The sequence below is a fragment of the Rhea americana genome, unplaced genomic scaffold, assembly GCF_003343005.1.
Source record: "Rhea americana isolate MKP2758 unplaced genomic scaffold, rheAme1 scaffold_125, whole genome shotgun sequence".
Lineage (NCBI taxonomy): Eukaryota > Metazoa > Chordata > Aves > Rheiformes > Rheidae > Rhea > Rhea americana.
This window is the reverse complement of record NW_028185317.1, coordinates 2,769,591-2,790,602: the sequence shown is the minus strand read 5'-3', so window position 1 is coordinate 2,790,602 and position 21,012 is coordinate 2,769,591. Positions and strand designations below refer to the sequence as shown.

Here is a 21,012-nt window from a genome sequence, read left to right as displayed (position 1 = left end):
TGCTACGAATAAGATCAGTGACACCCTGGGTCTGCAGAACAGTTGATCGCTGTCCTTTTACAAACCACTTTACACATCAGAAGGATTGCCTTGGTCCTCCCTCTGCACCTCCTCACCCTCCTCTTTCCTCAGCTAATGACACCAAATTCCTTGAACCTTTCCTGATCTGCGTGGTTCCTRAATGCCTCCGCTTTCTCGCTGCTCTGTGCTGGTCTCCCTCCATGTTGGCTACCTGCATAAATGTCTAATTCCTCAATAAATGTCTCATTTCTGAGCTGCGTAGTAGCAGCAGAAGGAGGGCGCAAGATCCCAGCAGCCTCGCTTGGAGRCCGAGCGCCGGGGACCTGGGGCAGGACCAGCCACCAGGTACGGGAAATGACGGGAAGCGGCGGCGGCTCCGAYGAGCCACCGGCAGCACTCGGAGGGCAGCAGAAGCAGCACGCCCTGCGTGCACGGGCGCGGACCCTCGGCTCAGCCTGCCAGGTTCTCGGTTACGTGGCGAGCAGGAACGGCCACGATCGTTTCTGCAGAGCGTCGGCCAGCCCGAGCCATTTTACTCAGCCGTTCCTGCATCGAGCCCAGCAGAACGCTGCCACCCAACATGCCGTACTGTCTTCCAGGGGGACGTCCAGTTTAGCTGGACTGACTTTAAGCGACCGACACTCCCCCCCCACCCTGCTCGGGTGCTCCCACGACTGCCTCCTTCGCTGCTGAAGCTCGGGGCGTTATTTCTGCCCGTGGCTGACAGCCATTGGATCGGGCTCGCTCAGAAGCAGCCCTCGTCTGCTGCTGCTGTGCGTCTCCCCTGCAGCAGCCTCCTCCCGCTCCCTCTCCCCGCGCAAGGCAGGCAGCTGAGACGCTGCTCCGACTCCCGGCCGGCGGTCCAGCCCTCGGCACGGGCGTCCGTCTGCGTTACGAGTTGAATCGCGCAGCTGTGCTGCGAGCGGGTGCCAGGGGGATGCAGGCTCCATCTTACCAAGTACAAATTAAATCAAATAAATCCTAATTAAATTCATTAGCTCGACAAATTGGACAATTTGTCTCCCAAAACACACATTTGCGCTGCACTGTTCATCACCTGCAATGTGAAAAATCCCAATGAAAACAATACATCTCCCCTCAGTACGTCTCTACGACAGCTCTGCGGCTGAACGYGGGGCTGCGGCGGCGGTGCCGGGAACGCGCCCGGCGGCGGGCGGCGGCGGGGCAGCCCTTCCCGTGTCCGCAGCCAGCCGGCCCTGRTCGGGATAAGAAGCCAAACCGTTCAGCCAAAGGAAAGGCTGGTCCGTGCRGAGCTGCAGCCTGCCAGAGCGCGCCCGGTTCGTGCTGCGGCCAAAAAACCGGGCTCTGCAACCCAGCTGCCCGTGCCGCTGYGCCCCGGGGGAGGACGTCCCGGCAAGGAGCCGAGGCAGCAACCCAGGGCACGGAGCCGCGTTGCTCTTGGCTTCTGCTAGCGGGAGAGGAGGGGGGCAGGAAGGTGCAATGCTTGCACAGCTATAGCAGGGCATCGCCGTTCCCGCGGAGGGCGAGGATCTGGCATACTGCTCCACGGGGAAATGCGGGGGGATGGATTTAACTGACAGCATCAGGACAGAGCATGCATTTCTAAAAACGTCTGCAGTTTGGCAGGAGGTTTTAATGGGCCTCAGGGAAGACGGATGTGCTCCTCTCCCAGGCACAAAGCACAGGTCAGGGCTTGATTTTACATTTAAGATTTTGGCACAGCCTGTCTGCAGCCTGCAAAGTCAAAGCCTGGGCTAACTTGATTCATCCCAGCGGGGCTTTCCTATCATTCCTGCAGAGATGTGCTAATGATCGACAGTCCCCACTCGCTGTGATCTGCCTGGCTCTTGACAGCTCAGTCTGCAACTGTAGCGAGACCGAAACTGTGGGCAGACTTTGTTTTCTCAATACAAGCCAAATTCACTCCTCCTGAATGATGCCTGAGCAGCTGGGCTGAGTGTACGAGGTCTGCAGGGAAATTGCTTCATTGCGCTGGGCAGAGAGGTTTTTATCGTAGCCCTGAGGATAGAGCGGCCGTCCAGACAGGGGCCAGCTCTTTGATACGAAGTGCACGGGTCCGTGGTGGCATCGCAGTCCTTCCTGTGCTCAGACTTCCCATCACACTCAGTCCAGCYCCCAGGCAAACTGACACTGGTTTTTTTGTGACTGTCAAGAAAAGGGCAGTATCTACTACCCCTTCTGACATCAGTTTGGACCACGCGTTATATCAAGAAGCAAAGTCTCACCGAGCAGAAGTCCTGGCTGTCATCGCTGTTGCTAGTTTGTGGAAAAGCACCTCCTGGACATGCTGAGGTGCCCCCGAGCCCCACGGTGGACACTCCTCCCAGATGCTTTCCCTTCCCTACTGCATGTGCACGGTGCAGGGGCTTTCCTGCCCGTCCCTGGGCCATGGAAGACCCTTCCTCCCCACCTACCATGAAACACTAGCTCTTACACCAGTGTGGGCCAGCCTGGCCCCCCGGCACACCCCACCGGCCTCCAAGCCCCTCCGAGCCTCCGGTCTCACGTGTCCTGGTAGCCCATCTCAGGCTGACCGTGACCCAGGGACRGGCTGCTCTGGTAATAGCCACTTCACTTGAAAACACCCCTCACTTACAGCAAAACGCGGCCGGCGGTATTTTTTAGGACATCCAGAGCAGAGGGCACCGTGACTGCTGTTAACAAGAGACGCAGGTGAAGAAACGGAAGGAAACGACGCTCATGTACTTACAGCAAGGGCACGCGCTCAGCTTGCTGCGATGCTCTCCTGACTCCTTCGAGGTCTGTCCTCCCGCACGTGCCACAGCCAGATCCAGCTGTGCTCCTCAGACCCCAGAGCCCTTCCTTCCCCCAAGGAACGTGCCAGCTCTTGGCTCTCCTCCCACCCCTCTGTTACACGCATCTTGAGGAGACAGCGTCGGCACGCTGCCAGCTAACCCGATGGCTTGTCACCGCTCTCTGGAGCTGCAGAGTCACCCTGGCAGCCTGGGGACAACCTTCTCGGCRCAGCTGGCAACATACCAGCTCCCTGCACGCTGCAGCAGGGAGCCTCTCCAGTCCCTGAGACTACATTTCGAATTCACCTACACACACACACACACAAAAGTATTCGACACACGCAGCTGCACAGAATAACAGCAGGTAGCTCACGGTGCAGGCAGCTGCTGCGGTGGCCAGACAAGCCTTCTGCTCCCTGCATCGCGCTGGGCACCCGAAAAGCCGACACTCCGGAGCCCCCCTCCCGACGTGGGAAATCAGGCACGCCTCCAGAGCCGCCTGCTCAGCTCCAACACCCGTGCTGAAGGTAACGGTGCCCCACGGCAGCAGGGGAGCACCCCCCGGCTGAGGGCACCCGCTCCYGGCGGCCTCAGGAGCCTGCGAGCTCCTGCAGAGTGCCGGATCCCGGCCAGCGAGCCCGTGYCGCGTCTCTGCAGGAACACGCAAGCTGTTCTGCGAGGACCCAGTGTTTCATTGGCAGCATTAGAGGACTTTGTAAATGGCAATGCCTGAATCTGCCGTACGAGCCACCAGAACAACACCCGCACTGCTCTACGCTTGCCAGGAGGCAGAAACAGCTTATTACTTTCTCGCAGCCAGTGACTTCTGGGCATTTAGGGACTTGCCCAAGCTCACACCACAAGCCAGAGCTTATCCAAAATGATGACCTGTCTCCCTGTTCCCTGCTTTCTGGTCAGGAGGAGGCCTGCAGGTTCCCCAAGGGGAACGGGAGCAGAGGGGAGATGCCAGAGTAACCCACCTCCTTCTCGACCAGCACAGAGCCCCAGCAAAGGGAGGGAGGAGCCAGCCGGACAACGGGGTTGCACGGAAAGCAGAGGCTTAAACATACCTGCCTTGATAATCTGAGGAGGTGGCGGCTGGCTGGGAGGCCTCGAGAAGATCATCTTCTTGGAGTCCACCAAGAGACGGCAGTAGCCTGCAATCAGGCAGGCAAAGTTGGTTGCTTCAGGCCACTCCATCAGCAACACCAGTGGCTGGAAGGCAAGAGAGGCGAAGCGCGTGAGGGCTCAGCTGGCACAAGAGACGCCCTCCAAAGGGGCCATGCTTGGAGGCCCTGCACTGGCGTCACAACCGTTAGTGTCCGCAAGGGAAAAAACACAGATGTACGTCCTTACTCCAGAGCACTCAACAAATCACTGCGCATGACAAGGTGCCTCACTTCAGCCATAATTCCCTGCCGGCTTATTCCTCTGGGAGTGATTAAAGAGGTGCGAGCTGCCTTATGTTCCCTGCAGAGCACACGCATGTGCATGGCTAGGCCCTGATGCAACTGGCTCCCGGCAATTTGTCTGCACGTCAATGCCCCAAACCTACCTACAAGCACCAGAATTAACCCCRGGGCCATGGGGAGCTCAGGACGCTTGAGGAGTCCCCAGATCCCAGTCCTTTTCCACAGCAGGCGCCGCATCCCCCTTCCACAAACGTCTGCCTCCAGCGAGCTGCAGAAGGGGGACAAGACCACTGCGGCCCCCCAGGCACCACTCCGAGCCTGGTGGGTCTCCCTCAAAGCCAACCCTTTGGGAAAGCAGATCCATGCCTAGGAGCAGATGGTGTCTTCTGTTCTAGGAGAGCAGCTCTTCTCCTGCTGAAAAAGGCCTTTGCTTCAAAGAGCGGARAAAAGCAGATGCGAGCTAGGCGCCAGGTAGAGCCCCGCGGCGCACGACAGCGGCAGACACGGAGACTCCCCGGCGCCGGCAGGAGGAGCGGGGCTGCGTCCCCGGCTCACCCCGCCGCCCCGCTCCCTGCTTCCGAGTCCCGGCGGGCGCCACGGGGGCGTCCGTCGCTCCCCACGCGGAAAGCCGCCGCTTCCGAGGAAGAGACCGGTGGTGCTGGCGGGTCTCTGCTCTTGCTGCGAATCCCAGCTTTTAAATGCAACAGTCAATCCGAGACCCAGGAGACCTTGTTTACCGCGTCCAGGGCAAAACAAGCCCCAATTAAAACCATTTAAGCCTGCACAGCGTGGAAGGCATTAAAGATATTTTTGKTTTCTTGTTTTATAGCCACAGGAGCTCCCTGCGCCCTTTGGCCCGTTCTGTGYTCGGCTCAGTAGCTGCTCTTCTGAGTCATCAAGCAAACCGGGCCCCGTCCTGGCAAGGGAAGCCCTGGCCCTGCTGCGAAGGAAGAGGGTTCGTCGTGCAGCCCGCGGGAGGCAGGAACGCAGCGCTGAGGAGGGGGTGACACCTCTCAGCCCGGCCCCAGTCTTGGCATGGGTGATGAAGGGGAGCCACGTGTTCCCGCGCCGCCGTAKGAAGCCTTCTCCGAACGAGCGCCCTCGACCCGGGGCGCAGCCTTCCCGGGTTTGCTCAAGCCATCTGTTGAGTAAAGAGGCGTTCGCACATTTTCTTTCTCCCTCTGTTATGCAGCAAAGAGAGCTCGAGTGCCGACAACAAGAAACGAAGTGAGAGAGGAGACGGCTGGCGACGAGCCGCTGACGGATAATTAAATTAAGAGGCCGAGAGACCCGCGGCGACTCCCCTCYGCGAAGGCAAACGGGGGCAGGCCGTCATGCTGTGGGCACCGAGTCGGGGACGTCGCCCGGCGAGGCGCGGGCGCATCCTTCGGGATGAGCAAGCACGGCCTCCCGACCGGCTCCCAGCGACCAGCTCGTCGCACGCCGCAGTCAGCTGCGGCGCTCGGCTCTGCCAGGGAGACGGCTCAGCGCCGACCAGCGTTACGGCTTGCTGGGGGGGCYGCAGAGACGGCAGCTGCCGTACGACGGCGCGGGAGCGCTGCGAGACGTCGCCTGCAGCTCTCCGGCAGGCAAACGCTGTGATTACAGACTAAACCACTCCGCTGGCCGCGCGCTGCCACCTTGACCCAATCGCTCAAGGTTTCTGCCCAAAGCGCGCCAAGACGCTGGGCGCGGGGCAGCGCCGCTCGGTGCCGCGGGGCAGGATTAGTCCAGGTCTACGGAGACACGGGACAGCAGAAGAAAAACTCTTTGTACAGCTAAACACATACTACCAGGCTGAAATTATTCACGTTTTGATCTTTCGCTCCTACTGTTTTCTGGAGTTTCAAGCCTTGATGAGAAAAGGTGACTTTTTTTCACTTGAAGAGTTTCCTGCTTGCCAACCGGTCTAACCGGAAAGCGAAACGAGATACATTTATACCAGATACAAGAGACAAGTTTTACATTAGCTTACGAAGGACGTAGCGTTTCTCGCACCCGGGTCCATCGAGGCAGCAGTCGGTTCTTCGCTCGCGTGCGATACGTCGGCCCCCGCCTTCGAGCGTTACCAAGTCGGCTCCGCGACGCAGGGCGCGCGGGGGGCTCGGGCCGCCGCTCGAGCCCGCTCCCGCTCCCGCTCCGGCCGCCCGGGCTCCCCGGGGAGCCAAACACGGCCTCGGGGCGCGCCGCTTTCCCGCGCCGCTGCTCCGCGCCCCCCGCCGCCGCCTGCCTCGCCTCTGCTCTTGCTCCGTTGGGTTTTTCTCTAAACAAATCACTTTTGGCTTTGCGGGCTCGGGAAATCCCGTCCCGTCCGCACGCCGCCCGGCTCCCGCGCTGCCTGTTTGCAGCCGCCGGGCCGCTGCTCCCGGCCCCGCAGGCCCTTACGTGCCTTAATCCCGCCGGAATAACCCCGCCGCGGGAATCAAGCCCGTCCGCGCCTCCCAGCCGCGTGTATCGAGACCAAGGAAAACTCAGTCTCGCTTTCCTCCAGATCGGGTCTCGCCACCCCAGCCCGCCGCGGGGCAAAGGCTCCAGAGCAAAGCAGCTACCGCCCGGCAAACGGTTTATTAGACGGATGCTGCCGCCGCCGCCGCTGCAGCCCGCCCGTTACCTGCGCACGGTGCCCGGCTCCCTCCCGGGCAGCCCATCGCGGCGGCGGCAGCGCGCGGGGCTGCTCCGGYGCCCCGGCCCCGCGCTCCCGCCGCACGCCAAGCGGCTGCTCGCAAATTCAAAATGGCCTTTTCTGCGCCAGTCCTGCAGCCGTCGCTCAACATCCGCCGTTTCCACGGTAACCCGGCGCTGCCTCGCTCCCGGCCCGGCAATTATCCGGAGCAGCCGGCAAACCGCCCCCCACCCCCCGCCGCCCCGTCGCCGCTGGGGACGGCGCTCGCGTCCTGCTGGCGTTATCCCGCCGGATGGGCGCGGAGCATCCACCGGAGCCGGGACGGGGGCTAAAGGAGGGCTCCRAAGGGAAGGGAGTTCCCAGCTCGCGCGGCAAACCGCGGCGCCGGCCCCCGCCGGCGCTGCCGAGACCCCTCCGTCCTGCTCGGCTCCGGCAGCGCCGCTGCTCCAGCCGCGCCGTGCCCGCGCTTCGGCTGTGCCCGGACCGGTTGCGGTTTGTTGCACGCTCCCGCGTGGGCTCGGCCACCTCCACGAGCTTCGCTGACGTGCAAAAAGCCACCAAGCCCCTCCAGGACCAGCATTCGCCCACGGCTCCTCCGAGTCTCCAAGCAGACGCTCCGGCAAACCGAGACGCGCTCGTGCCTGCGGCCCTCCCGCGAACGCCGCCGAGCCGGCGCGCGCCGCGGCCTCGGCGCCCGAGCAGCCCCGTCCCCGCGCCCGCAGGGGCCCGTGCCTACCTTGGCGTCCAGGATGCTCGTCTCCACCCGGGCCACCCCCTGGTTCTCCCGGAACAGCTGGATCTTGCTGACCTTGCTGAACTCCGACAGCACCGTGGTGAGGTTGGTCTTCAGGTCGATGACGTGGCTGATGCCGTGGCGGGGGCCCACCAGGAGCGTGGTGGCTGGCTGCTTCTCGTCCTGCGACCGCGCGGAGACAGGGAGGCAGAGGGACAGGCGTGAAGAGAGGCGCCCGGGGGCTGCGGCTCTCTCCGGCCGGGAGCCGCGCTCGGCCCCCTCCCCGAGCCCCCCCGGCAGCGCTGGGAACGGCGCGCAAGATGCCCAGGGTATCGAAAACCAAAGCACCGAACCGGCCGTCCGCGTGAAACGTTCAGGCCTGCTGGCGCCGCTGCGGGAAGTAAGAGCAGGTTACGGATCTGACTGATCTGACACTGCCTCCGAGGGAGGGAGGCGGAGGAGGGAGCGATGAATTTTATAAAAGGAGAACGAGAGAAGGCTCAGCTGAAAATAGAGCCGTGTCCTGATCTGCCCAGCACGGACACTTCGAGCCAGACCCGGAGGTGAGGAGGAAGCTGGGCAGACCAGGGTGGAAGAGAATGACTGAATGACTAATGTGGGGCTGAACTCCGAGGCTGGTGTGCTCAGCTGGCTCCAAGTCTCCGCTCTTGGTGACAGCGATAAAAATAGCAGAGCACCCACAAGCACGACGACTCGCCCAACGCTTCCCACCCCAGCAGTGTCAGGGCCGCTGCTCTGACCGCTGGGCCACAGCACCTGCAAGACACCGCACGGTTCAGCCTTTCCTTCTTTCTGACCCRCAGCCCTTTGAGCTGCGAGGCAGGAGCTCCGCGACATCAGGGAACAGAACAGATCACAGGCTGCAAGAGATGAAGCCAAGGAGGCAAAGCAAGAGAAGCCAGGGAACTGCCAAGACCTTGGTTGGCCATGGTGGAGAGGTGGCACTTATAGCATGGAGTTGCTGTAACTCGACCTCCATGGGAGGTGGAACAAGAGGAATGGAGATGGAGAGGTGAGCCAGGCAGCGGCGAGCCTTAGCAGGTCCTTCGTTCTCCAGTTTGGCTTGGTGGCTTCCCTCCTGCCACGGAGAAAGTGAGGCRGCTTGGGTGAGGGATGGAGATGCCTCTGATGGAGATGAGGGAGGGGCAGGCCATGCCGGTGGCAACTTCAGCAGAGCCACCAAGCAGCGGCCAGGGAGACGTGGTGGCCAGCTGATCTATTCCCTGCACGGACCAAACAGGGAACGTTCTGGCCTTTGCCAAAGATTCCCCTCCTCCGGGATGGACGGCAGGATGCTGCTGGGCCTCCCGGGTGCCGGAGGAGCAGGACATTGGAGAGCTGTGCCGAGCAGCCCGGCCGGGCTGTGCCGACCCGAAGGCTGGGGCTGAGGTAAGGTTTCAGCACGTGCCCGAAGCTGCTCAGATCTCACCACCTCGCTGCCCAAGCCAACAGAGCAGCAACTCCCTGACCCTGCGGAGCTGCAGGTCCGACCCACCGTCAGCTCTGACGGCCCTTCTGGGCAGGGGGACAGAGCAGGAGGCCGAGGGGAGCGTCGCACRGAGCCGCCATCTCCACGGACGTCGCGGGCACGTCAGCCCCACACACAACCCGGGCCAAAGGCCCCCCCAGGCCGCGCCAGAATTACCGTACCAGCCCCACGGTGTTGAAGAGGACTCCGGCGAAGGTGGGCAGCTCGTTCAGGATCCTCAGGTACTGCAGCTTYGCCTGCGCCGCCGAGACCTGCGGAGACACGTCACCCGCACGCTCGCCGCCGGGACGCCGGCAGCGACGGCGCGGGAGACGGCGCGCGGCCGGGACGCGCCGGGCTCACCTTGGGGCCGCCGGGCGGCTGGCTCTGGTGGGCTTTCAGGCGCTGCGAGAGCGACTTGCGCAGGCTCTTCTCCCTGACGAGCTGCAGGAGCGAGGGCGGCAGGAAGGGCTCCAGGCCCCACTCCTTCCTGCGGGGAGCGGAGCGGCCCGAGGAGCCAATGATGGATCCGAGTCCCGGGCGCCGCGCGTCCTTCCCGCCCGGGGCCGCGGCCGCTTGCCCAGAGAGCGGGAGCGGACGCCTGCCCACCGTCCCCGGGGCGGTGACGCCCTCCCAGGCTGGCTCAGCACCCTGACACGCTGCTGGGAGCCTCCCAGCGCCCTGCTCCCCGCAGCCTCCCTGGACGGAGGAGAAGGCCCGGGAGGGGACACCGAAGCACGACGCGGGGTGGCTCGGGCAAGGGGAGCAGGACTCACTCCACGTTCTTGAGGGAGACCTTCTGGCTGGGCCGGGTGGCCGAGACGGTGATGTAGATGTGGAGGGCGGCCAGCCCCAGCAGCATCTCCGGCTTGGGGTCCATGGCGAAGCGCTCTCGGATCACGTCGTTGCGGCTCTGCAGGGGAGGCGCGACGTTACAGCCCGGCCTGGACAGACGCACGGACCACGAGGCACCGCCAGCTCCCAGTGCCGAGGCGGAACACGCTGGGGAGCACTGGGAGGAGCGGGAAGGGGGCTGGGGGTGCCCCTGCCYCCCTACCTGGATGTACAGGTACTCAAACGCCGCAGGATCCCGGCGCAGCAGCTCCACGGGGTCTTTGGGGAAGAAGCTCACGCGGAAGAGGCATCTCATGCCCTGGTAGTGCGTCCTCTGCACAACCTGCGGCAGGAGAGCCGTGAGCGCGCGGCCGAGCGCGCCCGGCCGGGCGGCAGCAGCTCCGCCGGCACCGTCGCCSCCGAACCGGCGGCCTTGGCGGCCCACGGCCAGGCGGCACCGTGGAGGCTCCTGCTCGAGAAGGGGCCGAGGTCCYGCTGCACAAGCGCAGCGGCCGGGCGCAGTCCCGACCGGCCCTCGTTGACGCTGTCCCGACCCGTGGGGTCCCGGCGCGAAGAGCAGCTCCGCGCCGCTGCCGGGAGAGGGAGCGTAAGCGCCCCGTCGTCTCCCAGTTTGGCCCACCCCGTCCCGTCCTTCGCACGCCGGAGCCCGCAGGGCCGCGCCGGGGCTCGGAGGGGCTCGGCCGCCCCGCGGCACGGCCACAGGCTGCTTCCACGCTCCGGGGACCCCCCTGCTCCCGGCCGGGGGCCGCGTCCCCTCCCCGGAGCCTTACGTGGGCCAGAGGCTGCTTGTCCTGGAGAAGCAGGAACCGGTGGCTCTGCTCYGGGCTGGAATACTCCAGGACCAGGGCGAAGTGCTCGATGTGTCTCAGCGAGAGACGGTCCTGCAGCGTCACCATCACGTCCTGCGGAGGCCGTAGGGGGATTCAGGCGAGCCTCGCGGCGGGTGTCAGACCCCCCCTTCCAGCGGCAGAACGCGCCGCGCGGGGAGGCGGAGCGGCTGCTTCTCGCGCGGCGGCGGCTGGCAGCGAGCAAGCGGGAGACAAGGGAAAACGGCTCGGGCGGCCGCGAGACAGGGTCCCACCTTCACCGTGGTTCGGCCATCGAACGTGAARGACTTGATCTGCCCGTTCTCCAGGAAAACCTTCAGCACGTTGGGAATGAGCAGGAGAGCTTCCTTCTTCAACATGTCCTGGCAGGCAGGGCCGGCAAGAGGAGGGGAAGGGAGAGAAGGAGGGAGCAGAGCGGATGTCAGTGACGGAGAGGTTACGGCATCCTCCGCGTCCCCAGGATCACGCGCTGAGCGGCGCGTTTCCCTCGAAAAGCCGGCGTCTCCGCGGAGCGATTGAGAAGCACAGAGCTGGAGCAACGCGGAGCTGCCGGGGCGGGGGGGGGGGAATCGCCTCCCCGGCTCCCGTTAGCCGCAGGGGCAATCGGGCGTCCGACCCCATCCGCCTCCTCCCGACATCCCGCCCTGGCTCCCGGCCCCGGGACGCGCTGGTGCCGGCGGCCGGTCCCCCTTTCCGGACCCACAAGCCCAGCTCAGCCCAGCCCCGGCTCGCACAAGCCCTGCGCTAACCCGCTCCCACCCCTGCGCGGGGAGCTGAGCGAAGGCTGATTTTTTTGTAGCGAGCAACGTTTGAATCAGATAATTACTTAATTGATTTTGCTTAAAAATAGAATTTGCTAGAAGCACATTAAAGCTTTCTCTCTCTCTCTCTTTTTTTTTTTTTTTGTACTGGTTGCTGCTTAATAAAAGCTTTCTGCAATTAAGAGATAACGCCACCGGGCTGGAACGCTGCTGCAGGATAGCAGCTTCCCGCGGAAACGCCGCGGCAGACCCGGCCCGAAGCCTTTGGCACAGGGTTTGAAACTGCACAACCCTTCCCAAGGGCGAGCGCTGGTGCTGCCCGGCTGGGAAGCTCCGGCCGGGGAGGGAGGACCGGGCRGGAAAGCCCGGCAAAGGGGCTGCAGGGGAATAGTGGGGCAGGACTTACTGGGTCCGTCTCGCCGACCGTGACCTGCTCGGAAAATCGGACCTTCGCCGGGTTGGACCTCAGCTTCGCCTTCTTGGCTGCGCTGATGAAAGCAGATTTGGGGGACTGGAAAGAGAGCACCGGGTGAATCGCCGGCGCGGGGCTCGGGAAGGGCTCTGCCCGGCCCCCAGCTCCCCGGCGGGGCGTCCCCGGGCACGGCGCGCTCTCCGCGGCTCCTGCCCGAGCTCTGGATTAGCCGATCCCTCGGCTCGGGGACCCACGCTGGCAGGGTGCTGGCTCTCACCTGGTGGGCGTGCAGGACGGTGAGGACCACGAAATCCTTGGCGCTCCTACGACGGAAAGGAGAAGGGAAGAAAGTGTTTGCTCAATGCATGCACGCAGCCACYGAGAGCTCCGCGGGTGAACTCTTCCCCCACCTGGCCAGATGGTGGCCAAGACCTTTGTGGTCTCCTTGAGATAGTCCTTGTGCTGCGGGTGCCCATGTGCTTCCTCCACCAATCTCTGCCCTGGCTCTGCTATGCCCATGGGCGAGTTGAGCCAGGTTTGTCCACAGCCGCACGGTGGTCTTGCTGACCAGGACACTCTGGCCACCTCTCACATCCCGAGGTCCTTCCCAGCCAGCGCCCGGCCGCTCGGGAGCCAGAGGCTGCAGCCTGGAGGTGCTGGGCACCAGCCCTGCCAGCACGGCCAGGTTTCGCTCATCACTACAGTCTGCCCAAGCCCAGGCTTGATGTTCTCCAGGTCTAGCTCAGCCTGGTGGCTCAGGAGGTCCCCCCGGGGACGCGGGCCCACGCTCGGCTCCCGGCCGCGGCAGCGGGGCGTCCTCACCTGACGAGCTCRATGAACCGCTCACGGGGGGCTTCGCTCACGTCCTCGTCGTCGATGGCCAAGATCTGGTCTCCGGCCAGGAGCTTCTCCTCGGAGGGGCCGCCTGCCGGGACGCAGCCGTGAGAGCCGGGCCGGCGAGCCCGGGTTGGGCTCCCCGGGCGGCGGGAAGGCTGCCGCGCGCCGCCCGCCCGCCCGCCCGCCCGCCGTACCTGCCGTCACCGAGCGCACCACCACGGGCTTCTCGCTGCCGGCCACGAAGCCGAATCCGTAGAGGGGGTGGCGCTGGATGGTCACCTGTCGGAGCGCGTCCAAAGGCGGCCGCCCACATTCCATATCATCGCCGCGCTCCTCCGGCATCACATGGCTGGGCCGCGCGGCGGGGGRCAGCCGGTGAGACGGCCCTGGGACGGGGCCGCTCGTCCCGCCCGGGTCCTCTGCGCGGGGCGGCAGCCTGCAAACCCAACGCAGCCCTTTCCTGCGGGCTACTCGCGGCCGCTTGCACGAGCGCCGCGGGCGACCACGCGCGTCCCGAGTGCTGAGCCTCTCCCCGATGCTCCTAGCTTGGCCCACAACACCAGGATGACCTCCCAGGGGAGATGTGGAGCCGAGGAGGCATCTGCCCCTGCTTCCTGCGCTCCGGCCCAGCGCCTCCGCAGAGGGAGAGCTCTGTCTGGGGGCAGGAGAAGATCTGTGCAAAGCTTCTCCCTTCCCTTTCACTTCACTGTCCAGATTAAAAGCCTTCTGTTAGCCTATAAAAAAGGTAATCAGAACAACAACAACAAAAAAAACCAAACGCTCTCAGCAGACGTGCCAGTTGGTCCTTAATGCCTCCTGGCTGCCAAACAGCTCGCTGTCACGGGGCGACGGCAGTAATGAATTCTGCTAACAGCGCTAGGACGGACTCGYGCGTCCGTCCCGGAAAACTGTCAGGCGGCGGCAGCTGGGAAGGAGTGGGAAGGGAGGTGGCAATCTTCCCGCCTTGGGACAAGCCGGCACCTTCTCCTGGTGCCACCTGCCCTCCGAGCAGAGGTGGGCTCAAGCCTCAGGGCCGCAGCAGCGGGCGAACGCTTCCAGGAAAGGAACCGATCGGAGGGGTCACGTGTAGAAAGGACTCAGCCTGGAGGGACACTGGGACATACGACCCCCAGCAGATGTGGGGAGAACATGAAATGCTCAGTGCGTGCAGARCGAAGCACTCCTGCCAGCTAGAGAAACAGACGGCGCAATCAACCTTGGTGGGAATCCACCCTCGCGTACCCAATATCTAAACAGGTTGTGGGTACAAACCCAACCCTAGGATTGATCGGGATGACCGGGGCTGTGGGCAGGGAATGGTTTTCCTACCARCCCTATACAGCAGGGCACTAACAGCGAGAAGGTCATCAAGATGGATGGAAGGCCATCCCATCAACCCAACAGGCACCCCAGGAGAAGATCAACCACAGTTATCCCGAAACTCTTCTCGCTCAGAGAAGCTGTTGGCCTGGCAGAGGCGTGCTGGGAGGGCGGTGTGTGCCAGGCCTCAGCTAAGAGCGGCTGGTCTCCAGACCCACCTGCTCCTCACTAAATTCACACAAATTCTTATATATTCCTTCCCATTAATTAGGAAGCGCTAACACTGACTTTACCTGCCGTTCCAGCCGCTCTGCAGGAGAAGGCGGCTGGAGCTGATGCAGACATACTGGTAGCAACGGCAGCTAGCTCAGCGGCCGCGCTAGACCGTGAAAACGCAGCTCTTCCCACCCGCCAGGACTCCGGGTTTCCAGGGGCGAGGAGACGGCGCCGCAGTCCGCGCCAGCGAGCCCCCGCGGCGAGCGCGCCCGGGGAGCTGGGACGCAGCCTGCGGGCTTAGCCRCGCTCCTCGGGCTCCAGAAGGCACCGCGCTGGCTCAGGGTGYAGCACAGACCACCAGCAGCGGCAGAGGCTCGGGGTCTAAGGGCAGCTTCCGAATAACACCTACGAGATCTAGGTGGGGAAGACGCTTCCCGATCTCCTTGGCTAGGGGAATCTCCTACGTGTTGTACAGGACCGGGAGGTCAGAGACATATCTGGGTGAGCTCCTTCACGAACGGGGCTGTGCAACCAAACCACGCGTGGACCGAGAAGAGCCACCAAGCCCAYGGATGCTATACAAAGCCTTTGCTTTTCAGATCAGGCAGTGATTCCTGGGGAAGCAGTTTGAGCTGTTTCAGCTAATGAACGCTGCCGTTTTTAGCAGCAGAGCCCRAAGAAGCCGGGGCTTTAGCATGTGCACATCTCAGGTAGTTTCCACGAGACCCCTAAACGAGTGCCCGGTGAAGGAGCGCGTGATTAGATGCTGCCACCTCAGACAGGCCTACGAGACCGAGACCTCTTCCCGCGCCATCCCAGGCCGCTGCGGCCCGCCGGCTGCCAGCGGAGCGTCTCCCCATCACACGGTCCAGCGTCGCTTTATTGCTGTTGTAAAATCCACACTCGGCGTCCGGCGTTGGCCAGCTTCCCTGCCRACGCCTCACCTGCAAGACTGCCGGAGGGCAGGCAAACACCGCGTCCGCCGTCCGGTGCTCAGCACCAGCCCGGTCACGGGCCGTCTAACCGGGCTCTGTCCTGAAGGCAGCTAGCACGAGAAGACCTTGCCGTAAAGACACCCTCCTCCGAAGAGCGGAGGCAAAGCAAGTGCCAGCGTCCTCCTCCTCCGAGAGCCCCGGCGCTGGAGCCGGGACCAGAGCATCCAGCTGCTCCCCACGCAGGAGCTGCTCGGAGGGGACGGTGCAGCGCCCAGCAGGAGAAGGACCCGCTGCTCTAGGCGCAAAATGCAATCGAAACGAAAGGCGGGGGGAACCCCCCAAAAAGCCAACCAAGCGTTGAACCTCTTTTCTTCCAAGTTTCCTAAGCCTAACGTGGAGGAAGGGTCATCTGCCAGCTAGAGCTCACAGCCAGCAGAGCGGGGAGGCGTTTCCAGCAGCCCCTCCGACCYGCACCCGCGGGGGGCACGCGGGGTCCGACGCGAAGCCCTTCAAAGCCACCGCTGGCGCGTGGCGTCAAATCTGCYGTCGCCGGCAGGAGCGCTTCGGTCGCCGGGAGCTCGCTGCAAGAAGGGGAAACCGAGGCACGGGGAGAGACGCGCCGCAGGTCCCTGGCGGCGCGCGGACCGAGGCTCCCGCGGCCCCGCGCCGCGGGAGAGGAAGAGGCGGCGCAGCCCGTTTCCGCGTCCTCCATCCACTCGGCCAAACCTGGAAATTCAGGGCCGCTAYGAGGAAGCCAGAGAGCGGGTTTTGCTTTACGTGCGAGTCTCGTTCCGGCCTTAACGGCGCAGTCAGTTCCCGACATCCCCATAATACTCTGTGAATAACAAGGTAACTCYTCCAATTTACAGCTTACCATAAAGCGCCGCTACAAATTTGGAGCGAGTGGGTTTTKTTTTTTTTTTTAATACTGTAACAATGACAAAAAACATATTTTATTGCAGGAATGGCAGCCTAGGTATATTTATCCATTGGCTAGGCTTCTTTGGTATACTTTCCTCTTTTAACGGCCATGCAAATGTATTTATATCCTGGAGTTATACCTCCAAATTCTTCTATACTTTGCTTTTTAATTTATGCGGTATGCATAACCTGCTATGGAAAACGGAGATGAGCACTGAGACAGCAGCATCGATCCGGCCACCCGAACCCAAAGGTTTAGCACCGCTTCTGCTTCCCAGCRCTGTCCGGGGGATCCTGCATCTGGTGCCCAAAGCTGCAACTCCCAGTTTGCAACCCCAAACTGGAGAAACGCAAGCAGAGCAGGCTCTGCCAGCGCGGGAGGAACGCGCCTTCAGCACCATCCTGCCAAGCCTCTCCCTCCATCAGCCCTGTGAAACACCGGCTCCTTTCTTTCTCTCTCTTTTTTTAATATTGTGGAATTAGAAATTTGACTGATATGAATATGTAACAACACTTGCTTTATTAATAGCAGCTGCATTATCAGTTAGCTCCCTGCTATTGGCAGGAGATCTGGGACGACGTGTGGCTTGAAACCTGGAGAGAAACGCAGCCCGCAAAGGMGGCGGCGCGGTCGCCGCGTCCCTGCCCTCGGCGAGCCGGCCAGGACGAGGCAAGCGCGACGGTCCCAACGCTGCCCGGCTGCGGGAGCCGGCGCTGGACCTGCTCCCCGGCGGTCCCAAAGGCCCCGGGAGCCGGGCAGCTCCGCAGCAGCTCCAACCTCGGCGAGTCTCGGCGTGAACCTCGCCGACGTGGGTGATAAACTCCCTTCACGTTTCCCTTTCGCTCTCCCTCCCCCCTGCAACCCTGCAGGCTTAAATGAAAACAAGATTACAAAGGAGATTGGATTGGACATATTTCTGGTGTGCTATTTTAGCTGTAAATTATGCCAGCTTCRCAAAACCCCAACTGTTCCTCCCCAAGATCACCGCGCCGATTGGCTTGCAAAGATCAGGCAGATCAGGCACTTGCTTGTCTGCAAAAATGCTTACGGGTCCAAACAACATCCAGACGCCAAAGCACAGGTGCTGCACATACAGTGTATACGTGTATATACGCACACACACACGGTCACACACACACGGTCACACACATGCGTGGCAGCTCCCCGAAGCTCCCGTCTGAGTCACGACAACCATTGCAGGAAGCCTCTGGCTTGGGTCAAGCAGGTTTCCAAGCCCCTGGTGCTGCAACCCGCCGGACGAGCCGTGCCGTTCCGGCTGCCCGTGCCAGCGCCGCTCAGGCYTTCCCCAGCTTTGGCTGCCGGGGCAGAGCGGAGCCTCGGGCAGCCCGGCAGCGGCGCGGAGCAAAGCCCCTTTCGCAGGTCGGGCCCCCCCTCCCCGTCTCACCGCCGGGTCCTGGCACAGAGCTCGTCTGCACGTGCACGTATCCGTCAGCACAAAACCAGGCTTCCCAGGCAATCAATAACGCTATTTAGGAGATAAATCTCGCTATCGACTGGCTCCTGAGGCCAGCTGCTGATTAATTCCAAAGAAAGAGAGCAAGCGAGCGAACGCCAAGGAGCTCAGGGGCGCTCCTGCCGGCCCCGGGCGCCCGTCCTGCGCGCCCAGGCCGTGCTCGGACGAGCCGAGGGGACGGGATGGGACTTCTGGGGCCACAGCTGGTCACAACGCGATGGGGCAGCGGAGGGAGAAGGATCCATCTCCCGAGGGGGACACAGCTCCATTGCCAAACGCCTCCGCCACCCGAGGCCAGAGCCCCGAGACCCTTCAGCAGGGAGAGCAAAGTCACRACTGGAAAAGTCCCACACAGACCCGAGTCCAACACCACCCTCTGTCCCTGCCGGAGGGAGGCGGGACGTGGGGAGAGGCCGGGAGAGCTCTGCAGATCGGGCTGCTCGGATGTCAGTGAGGCGGGATCCACCAACACCAGCAGAGACGTGCTGGGTTTGAGGATCCACGTGTCCTTGGAGAAGATGAGGCACGTACACATCTGTGAACGTGTGGGAGCAGCCACTGTGCTGCGTACGCATTAAAGGCGGGTGTCGCATTCCCTCAGACCAGCTGTGGCAACGCTCGATTGGAGGTTCCTGTACCATCCCATTCCCATCCCAGATATTTTCACGGTGATTTAGAGCTGGCCAGAGGTGCTTGTTGGCTGCCAAGCCTTCTAAGGTGGTGCCTGTCCACCACGTCTCAGCCCCAGCCTGCAGGAGACATCTCGGCTGTAGAGCAGGGCCTCCCCCAATGCATCTCCAGCCGTCCGTGCTGGGGAAAGGAGGGCGCCCACCAGAACAGGCAGGGAAGGGGCTCCCCGCCGTCAGTCTCAGCGAGCACAGGAGATGAGGGGAGCTTGCCCTGCCTCGCCAGCGAGGGCCGCAGAAGGAGGACAGCTGTGCCTTGCAAGGACTCCAGGGAGAAGGGCTCCAGTGAAAGCACCGCTCAACCCAGAGGATGCTACCACCACAGAAACCAGCCAGTGCTGGACCATCTGGAAATCACATCTGGCCAGATAGGAGATTTCCAGCCCTCCAGGCAGCAAAGATCCAGAGCAGAATCTCAGAAGGAGTCATGGGAGAAGGAAGACACCATCAGTTTTACGTAAGGCTACAGAAACAGATGTGCCCTGCACTAACCCAGTGGGCATCTTCCAGTCCTCTGTGCCTACACCACCACTTCCCTGTACTGGAAGACTCGAGGATGGATAGTGCTGCATATCCCTCCGCATTTCCCAAGCGTTTCTCCCTGGCTGAGGTGGATCCATGCTCATGTCCCCAGCTGGAGCACCTGCAGGGAAGGAGCAAGTCCCAGCTGTGGGCAGGGCACTGGCAGCACGCAGCATGGCCCCGCAACGACTCTAGTCGTTTCAGGAAGCGAAAAGACATCCCTCGAGCATCCTCCAGACACCGTGGGGCCGTGATCTGAGGCAAAACCCCATCTCTGCAGACCCATGAGCCTGTCCCGCAGACCTGCCCCCCGGCCCCCTCCACCCCAGGRTGCAGCTCCGCTGGCAGGACTGCAGGAGACAGGGCAAAACGTGAGAAAGGCAGGTAAGAACGGTGCCTCATCACGAGAYTGCATTCAGCCACGGCACTTCCCCCATGCTAGTCTGGACCTTCTGCACTTAAGCTTCAGCTGAAAGCTAGAACCAGCTCACCGCAAGCACACTGTCGTTCGCCGCATGTACAAAACCTCCCTCTCGTCTTGGGAAGTTTGAGGCTGACGGCCCTCAATCCATGCAGATTTTGGAGGTGGCACCTTTCCCCTTCCCTGGCCTTAGTTCTAGCAAACTGCCCTTCAGCTTACGAGACAGCGACAAAGTCTGAGCCCTGGTGGCCCATTCCTAGGGGATGGAGGTGCTGGGAGCACCACTGGGTGCTGGGAGCTTCCACAAGGAGGGTCCTCTGAGATGCAGCCTGCTCCCAAAGGGATGCTCTGAGCTGGGCAAGCTGCAAACGCCAGCTCTGCTCTCGGCTGCGCCCCAAAGAGAGCTTAGGGCTGGCGGTGCTCGAGCGCCGGGAAGAAGCAGAGCGGCTCCGACCCGGGGGCCAGGTCTGCGAGCGATCCTGCGCACGCAGCGTCGGAGCGTCTCAATCAGCAGCACCCCGTAACCGCCGGGCGAGCGAGCCCCGCGGCGGCCGCCCCCGCAGGAGGCCACGTACCCGGGGGCCGAGCGCCGGAGCCGTGCGGCAGCCGCGACGGCGCGGTCAGGGCTCGTTGCCATGCCAATCAAGCGCGCAGTCAGCACATCCAGCTCCCAGGCCACGGAGAGCAGCCGAGCTCCTGGAGCCGGACCAGCGCTGCCCGCACCGACGAGGGCGGAGGGAAAAGCGCCCCAACGTCCCCAGTCTCGGGGCAAGCGGAGGCGGCCGCCGGCGCCCGCGGCGGCTTCGGCCGAGACGGGGACGGACCCGGGAAGGGAGGCTCGGCCTGGCCGGCTGGCTCGCTGCGTGCCGTGCCGGTTCATGAGCAGCCCCCCGAGGCTCATCCCCGGGCCCAGGGCGGCTGCAGCGCGGAGCCGCTCGCACGCGCTAGCACAAGCCCTGCCTCTCCGCGGGCTCTCCGCGGCCAGCAGCGCTGCAGGCAGCGTGTCAGCAAGCACCGGGGAAAAAAAAACTCGGGCTCGGCGAGGCGGATCCCCGGGGCACGGCTGCAGCTCCCTTCCTTCCCTCCCCTGCTCCCGCCGCCCGTCACGCGCCGGCGAGCGGCCGGGACGCTGCCCGGGGGGTACGCYGGAGCTGCCAGGCTGCGGCCGGCGCGGCGCGTTCTGGCCGGCAGCGCGTTAGCAAACACGCAGGCGTTTTGCAGCTTGCTGCCGGACGAGCCGCGCGACTCCTCGCTGCAAGGCGGCGTGGACGCCAGCGGCACCCGGGGCGCGGGGAGACGGGYGAGCTCGCGGAAAGGAGAGCCCAAGGGACACCGCAGCCGAACCGCTCCTGCCAACAGCGGATATTCCCCTTCCCCATTTATAGGCACCTGCTTCCGCCCGGGACAAGACACAGGCGCGGCGGCGCTGGGCCCCGGGCCACCACCGCTCCCATGCTCCAGGTGCTTTTGCACCCAGCRAGGCTCCCGGGCGCGCGGAAACCCATCGCAACCCGCTCTGGTGAAAACCAGCTTCTCTCTCGCCCGCTGGCGGCGCCCGGCAAAACTCATTCCGTCCAAATTGCACTTAAACAGGAAAATCAGGGTGTGTGTAAGGGGGGGGGGGTGCAAACCAGCAGACCGGCCCCGAGCGCTTCCCTCTCCCTTCCAGCCGCTGCAGCGCCCTGAGGCTCGAGCSTGCCGTGGCACCGGGCTACCAGCGAGGGCGGCCCCGCCGGCGGCCCCGCCAAGGTGACCCGGCGGGCGGCCGCCGAGCTCGGCCCGGCCCG

General features: G+C 63.3%; 1 protein-coding gene across 2 annotated transcripts in view; it reads right to left on the bottom strand.

Annotated features, from left to right (window-relative positions):
- Positions 1–13,160, bottom strand: part of FRMPD3 (FERM and PDZ domain containing 3) — a 20,914-nt gene extending 7,754 nt beyond the window's left edge. For both annotated transcript variants that reach the window (XM_085325986.1, XM_085325985.1), the window contains exons 1-12: positions 12,924–13,160; positions 12,715–12,817; positions 12,170–12,215; positions 11,887–11,991; positions 10,974–11,081; positions 10,663–10,794; positions 10,095–10,214; positions 9,814–9,950; positions 9,401–9,527; positions 9,220–9,309; positions 7,552–7,731; positions 3,851–3,995 (exon numbers count right to left, since the gene is read on the bottom strand). In XM_085325986.1, the coding sequence (XP_085182112.1) occupies positions 3,851–3,995; positions 7,552–7,731; positions 9,220–9,309; positions 9,401–9,527; positions 9,814–9,950; positions 10,095–10,214; positions 10,663–10,794; positions 10,974–11,081; positions 11,887–11,991; positions 12,170–12,215; positions 12,715–12,817; positions 12,924–13,071 (1,441 nt within the window). In that variant the 5' untranslated portion in view covers positions 13,072–13,160. The remainder of the gene's footprint in view (positions 1–3,850; positions 3,996–7,551; positions 7,732–9,219; positions 9,310–9,400; positions 9,528–9,813; positions 9,951–10,094; positions 10,215–10,662; positions 10,795–10,973; positions 11,082–11,886; positions 11,992–12,169; positions 12,216–12,714; positions 12,818–12,923) is intronic.
- Positions 13,161–21,012: the final 7,852 nt, after the last annotated feature.